The sequence below is a fragment of the Athene cunicularia genome (assembly GCF_003259725.1).
Source record: "Athene cunicularia isolate RWA chromosome 26 unlocalized genomic scaffold, athCun1 chr26_part2, whole genome shotgun sequence".
Lineage (NCBI taxonomy): Eukaryota > Metazoa > Chordata > Aves > Strigiformes > Strigidae > Athene > Athene cunicularia.
In genome coordinates, this window is record NW_020799137.1 from 2,479,872 (window position 1) to 2,485,278 (window position 5,407).

The following is a 5,407-nucleotide window of genomic DNA, read 5'->3' on the forward strand; positions in this document are numbered from 1 at the left end:
TAGAGGGGCTGGGGGGGTTTGCAAGGAGCAGGGCAGTGTTGACATGGGGGTCATGGCTGCTTTGCCCCCGCTCCCCTTCTCGCCAGCTGCACGCCGAGTACTGCCGGGAGAAGGACGCCTACCTGCCCCACCGCCTGGTGCAGGCATGGGAGCTGGCGCAGTTCATCCGGTGAGAAACTGTGGGGTGTCCCACGGGATCCCCCCGCTGCGGGTCCCCAAAGCATGTACGGTCACCCCTGCCCCTGGGGCTTGCACTGCAGGGAGCTCCCAGTCGCACCAGTCCCAAGCAGGAGTAACTCTATGGAGCACTGGGGGGGTTCCCAGTCACCCCAGTCCGGTGCAGGGCAGGGCAGGGGATTAGCTGTCCCCATCCCTGCAGACACACCTCGAAGGCGGCCGATGTGGTGCTGCTGGGAGGGGACCTGAACATGCACCCCGAAGACGTGGGCATCCGGCTGCTGCGCGGCTGGACGGGGCTGCGAGACGCCTTTGCCGAGGCCGCGCACTTTGAGGTGAGTGTCAGGGTGTGAGCGGGGTCCCGGGGAGCACCCAAAGCCCCCCACCCACCCGGACACTCCGTCCCAGGGCTGTGAGGATGGCTGCACCCTCATCCCCAACAACTGCTTCACCGTCAAGTCAGAGCTGCTGCCCTTCCCGCTGGGCATCCGCATCGACTACATCCTCTACAAGGTACGGGGGGGCCCTCGGCCACCGGCTGCGGGTGGCAAGGGGGGAGACACCATCGTGACTTGTCCCACACACGCCCCCCATCCCCTTGTCCAGGCTGTTTCCAGCTTCACGGTGAAGTGCGAAGAGCTGAAGACCACCACGGGGCCAGCCCCGGGCATGGACATCCCCTTCTCAGACCACGAAGCCGTGATGGCAACGCTGCACATCCAGAGGCAGGGACGGTCTGCGGGTGCCACCCTGGGCACAGCTGGTAAGGTGGGGGGGGTGCTGGCGAGGACCCCATGTGCCAGCAGGGCTGGCGGGTGAACTGGTGGAGGTGCGTAAGAGTTTTTGGGGATGTTTCCCTTTGCTTAGAACACCCCTTGGGGTGCTGCTTGTGGAGGGGTGCCTGGACAGGGCAGAGCGGTGGGGACAGGGTAAAAAAAGGGGTATAAGGGGGTGTCCCACCCTGCTGAGCTGCTCCTGTCCCCCCCCAGAGCCGACGCTGGTGGACGTGGTGACGGAGGCACGGACGGAGGTGGGCGTGGGGCTGCGGGCAGCGCGGCAGCAGCGTTACTCCACGGGCAGGATGGCCGTGCTGGCCCTGCTGCTGCTGCTGCTGCAGGCCCTGGCTGTGCTGGGCGCGCTGGCAGGGCTGGCTGCCGGGCAGCCCTTCCCCAAGCTCTCCTTCTCCCTGCTGGCCTTCCTCGCCATCGGCGTCCTCCTCCTCGCCACCGGCCTCCACCTCTTCCACACCATGGAGGTGAAGATGCTGCAGGGCACCGAGGAGCAGATGCGGATGGCGCTGCGGGCGCTGCAGGAGCGTCCCAGCGACGGCTGAGCCGGGGCTGTGGGTGTCCCACGATGTCCCCCCCCAGTCCCATCCCGGCACCTTTTGATCCCATTTTCTAGTTGACTTCTAGTTTTAGGCCAGCAGCGCTGGTTCAACAGCCACCTCTCTGGGTGAAATTTTTTTGAGGTACATTCGTCGCGTTGGCCCCTATGGGAACCACAACAGAGGCGGGTTTTAATTGCTGTTTTTTTAATACACCTTTTCTACCTGGAGGGACCCACCAGTGTGGCCAGGAGGCTCGAGAGGCTCAGCCCTCCCTTGCCTGGGGCGGCCTCGGGGGCTGCTGGTGAAAGCTGGCGACTGCTCCGGCAACCAGATTTAACTTGGATAGAAAATAAAAGCAGTATTTTATCCCTTGGTGCCGGGTCGGGGAGGCTTTATTCAAAGGGAGGGGGGGGTTGCAGCAGCATGGTAGGGCTGGTACAAACAAGGCGGGCTGGAGGATTTGGGGAGGGCAGGACGAGGGCTGAACGTGGCGGGGGTATCGCTAACGGAGGAGCCTGTGCCCAGGACCCCCCTGCCCGCCATGGCTGGGGCTGCTGTAAGCACCATTTGGCCGTCGAGGCCACCCCACAACAACTGGGGCCTCCAGGAAGGTCTGAGAGGTCTGTGCAAAGGTCATGGCATTGCCAAGCAGGAGAAAGCCCAAAGGGGCAAGGAGGACACGGCCGCTGGCGTCCCTTGTCCCTGGTGTCACGCAGTGCCAGGGCACAATCCCCCTGGGGAGCTGCTGGACAAAAAGCCCCTTCCCCAGTCCTGGGGCCTCACAGGGGCGTTTTGGACCCTGGTTTCCTGCAGTAGCCAGGGACAGCGTGGCCGTGGCACCCAAAAGCAGCGATGCAGAGCAGTGGGATCAGCCCCGTCTGGCTGTTGCTGACCCCACTCCTAGAGCCAGATGTCCCCAGCGGGGATGGATGTCCTGGGAAGAAATGGAAGTGCCAGGCTGAGATGGATGTCCCAGGCTGGGAAGAACATCCTGGAGTGACTTCCAGGGGCTGCTCCTGCCACTGCCCCTCCACATTTGGCATCTCCACTGTGACCTGCCTGTGGTGGCCAGTCACATCCCTGCTACCAGGAGCAAAATCCATCAGGGCCCAGGGCCCGGGGCTGGACAGGTAGATGAGGCACCTTTCCCCTCCTGTTCTGAGTCAGCCAGTGCTGCAACCAAGCACAAGGGGCTTTGCCAGACAAAACGCTTTCGATGCCCCAGCCAAGCCCCCTCGAAGCGGTGCCGGCTGTGGGACCTGCACCGGGCGAGACCCCACTTCCCCGTGGGGCTTCTTCCTCCTGTGGCAAACCCTGGGCCGAGCCACCGCAGTCCCCGTGTTTCGTAGCCCCCTGCAAATCTCATTTTCAAGCAAGCACAAGGCAAAGGCAATCCAGCCAAGCGCGGGGGTGCCCTCTCCATCCCCCAAAGTCGGGGTGCTCCTTGGTGTCTCCCCACGGCAGGCTTTGGCAAGCAGGGAGCTGGCTTCGCCGCGGCAGCTGCCTGCACCTGCGGGCAGCTCAGGCATCACCACCTTCAGAGGCAGCTCAGGGTGATGCTCGGCTTGGGGCGGGGGGGTGGACACACTGCTTGTCCCCCCAGGGAGGAGCCGGTGGGTCCTGGGGCTGCACGGATCAGGCCCGCAGCTCGCTGAGCCGCTTCTCCTCCTGCATGTGGATGAGGACGTTGCGCTTGTTCACCACCTCCACCAGCTGCTCCAGGATCTCCTGCTCGGCTGCGTGATCCTCGGGTGTCTTCAGGGATTCTGCGGGAGCAGAGGGCTGGAGCAGGGCTGTGTGGGCCACAGCCCCAGCCATGCTCCCCCCACCGTGCACAGGGACCCCCCCTGGCACATGCTGGCACTCACCCTCCCTGTTCATGTAGGACCGGAGCTTCTGGTCAAGCTGCCACTGCTGCTCCTGCAGCTTCAGCTCCTGCACCCTGTGGGGAGGGAAGGGGGGTGCTGGGTGCTGCGTTTGGGGCGAGCTGAGCCCCCACACCGACTGGGGAGCATCCCCCCCAAGCCTTACACGATCATGAGGTCTGACTCCTCGGACATCAGGCTGTTCTTCTTCTGGACCAGGTACAGCAGCTGGTTCATCCACTGTGTCTTCTTGTCAGCTGGGGTGCCTGCGGGGCAGGGGGGGTGTGAATGAGGTGCAAACTCCCCCTGTCATGGGGGGATCACAGTGCCCCCCCATCCACCCTGGCCTTACCATCCTCATCCCGGAGTAACTTCTCCAGTTTGATGCCCTGCTGCTCCAGCTCCCGGAATGTCACCTCGATCTCCTCCAGCCGCCTCTGGATGGCCTGCGAGGGAAAAGCAGTGCTTGCCTGTGGGCTGGCACGTCCTGGCATGTGGCCACTGACAGCAGGATGGAGGGGACGGGGGATGGCACTGGGCTGGGGACCCGGCTCTCCCCCATGGGGCTACCTGGGCTTTGCAGAACCGCTTCATCTGGGCTTCCCTGGCCCGGCGGGCCAGTGTGCGCTTCCAGGTGGGGTATTTCTCCTCTTCCTCCAGATCCAAGTGCTGTGAAGGGATGGTGGCACGGGCCGGGGGGGTCAGTCCCTGCGTCAGGCACCTCCTGCCCCCGCAGCTAGAGCCGGTGCCTCTGTGAGAGGAGCAAGAGCCCCAGCCACTGTCTGGGCTGGTGGGGCCACTGCCGCTCAGGGAAAGCACTCACCAACTCTGCCATCATGCCAAGGTCTGTGCCTTCCTCCTCCTCCTCCTCCTCTTTCTCACTGTCACTCTCCTCCAGAGCTGCCCCAAGAAAAGAGCCATTTTGTGCCAGTGCCTCACCAACAAGATGTGAGGCATCGCAGAGTACTGGAGCGAGCCAGAGCCCTGCTCGGCTGGAGGCTCCAGGTTGTAGCCACCCACCTTCCTCTACAGCCACTTCCTCCTCCTCCTCCTCCCAGGCGTTTTGTCCCTGCCACTGGGCAGGGAGAACCTCAGGTGCTGCTTGGAGCCACCGACGAGCCGGCTTCGGCGGCGGCTCGGGCTCTCCTTCAGCGGTGAGGTTCAGCGTGGACAGCTTGAGCTTCTCCAGTGGCGTGAGGACAATCTTCCTCCTGCCCCCACTCTCCTCACCCTCCTCTGCTAGCGCTTGGGGCTCTGCTCTGACATCCTCTTCCTCGCTCATATCCTCCTCAGGCTCTGCCAGCAGCTCCTGCTCCTCTGTGTCTCCAGCATCCGCATCATCCTCTGCTGCCACAGGCTCTCCCCCCGGCTGTGGGGCTGCTGCCGGGGGGTGCAGGGGACTGAATGCCCCCTCCTTGGGGGCCACACACAGGCTCCCAGCATCCAAGGGCGGGCGGGTGGCAGCGGCATCCTAGGGCATAGCCAGGGGTGGAGGGGTGAGGCCACATGGGGCTGTGCCCAAGCAAACCCCTCCACCTTCTGCCCTTCCTCCATCATCTGGGGGGATTTACAGTGACTTACCCCATCAGGCAGCGCCGGGGGCTCGTCCTGGGGCAGATCCATGCTGGGTGGATTGGGGTAGTGAAGCGAACAGTAAAAATGACCTGGGGGAGGGCCCAAACCCATGTGACGACCTGCAAGTTAGAGAAACTTTGCCCTGAGCATCCCCTCTCCCCATAACCCGCCTCACCGTCCTCCTCGTCGAAGGCGTAGTCGCCCAGGCGCAGGGTGGCCCCACACTGCCAGCACTGGAAGCACCCGCGGTGGAAGAAGCGTCCCTCGGCGCTGGCTCGCTCCAGGATGTAGACGCGGCGGCCGCAGAAGTAGCAGGCGTCACTGCTCTCCCCGCGGGCCGGCGGCTACCGGGGAGGGGAGAGAGGATAGGCTGGGGTGGCACCGGGGTGCTGCTGGTACCCACCCTGCCCCGGGGCTTTGTGGGCAGCCCAGGGGGTTCGGGGGCCGGGGGGGGGGGCTT

The 5,407-nt window shown here is 64.3% G+C and overlaps 2 protein-coding genes across 2 annotated transcripts in view; one reads left to right on the top strand and one right to left on the bottom strand.

Annotated features, from left to right (window-relative positions):
* The window catches only part of SMPD2 (sphingomyelin phosphodiesterase 2), a 10,830-nt gene extending 8,949 nt beyond the window's left edge, over positions 1-1,881 (top strand). Inside the window, exons 3-7 of the mRNA XM_026864376.1 lie at positions 4-169; positions 380-512; positions 586-690; positions 784-940; positions 1,167-1,881. Of these exons, the coding sequence (XP_026720177.1) occupies positions 4-169; positions 380-512; positions 586-690; positions 784-940; positions 1,167-1,510 (905 nt within the window). The 3' untranslated portion in view covers positions 1,511-1,881. The remainder of the gene's footprint in view (positions 1-3; positions 170-379; positions 513-585; positions 691-783; positions 941-1,166) is intronic.
* The window catches only part of MICAL1 (microtubule associated monooxygenase, calponin and LIM domain containing 1), a 9,918-nt gene continuing 6,099 nt past the window's right edge, over positions 1,589-5,407 (bottom strand). Inside the window, 9 exon segments of the mRNA XM_026864520.1 lie at positions 1,589-3,273; positions 3,376-3,449; positions 3,539-3,638; positions 3,725-3,818; positions 3,943-4,041; positions 4,196-4,272; positions 4,393-4,843; positions 4,954-5,036; positions 5,123-5,388. Coding sequence (XP_026720321.1) covers positions 3,143-3,273; positions 3,376-3,449; positions 3,539-3,638; positions 3,725-3,818; positions 3,943-4,041; positions 4,196-4,272; positions 4,393-4,843; positions 4,954-5,036; positions 5,123-5,388 — 1,375 coding nt within the window. The 3' untranslated portion in view covers positions 1,589-3,142.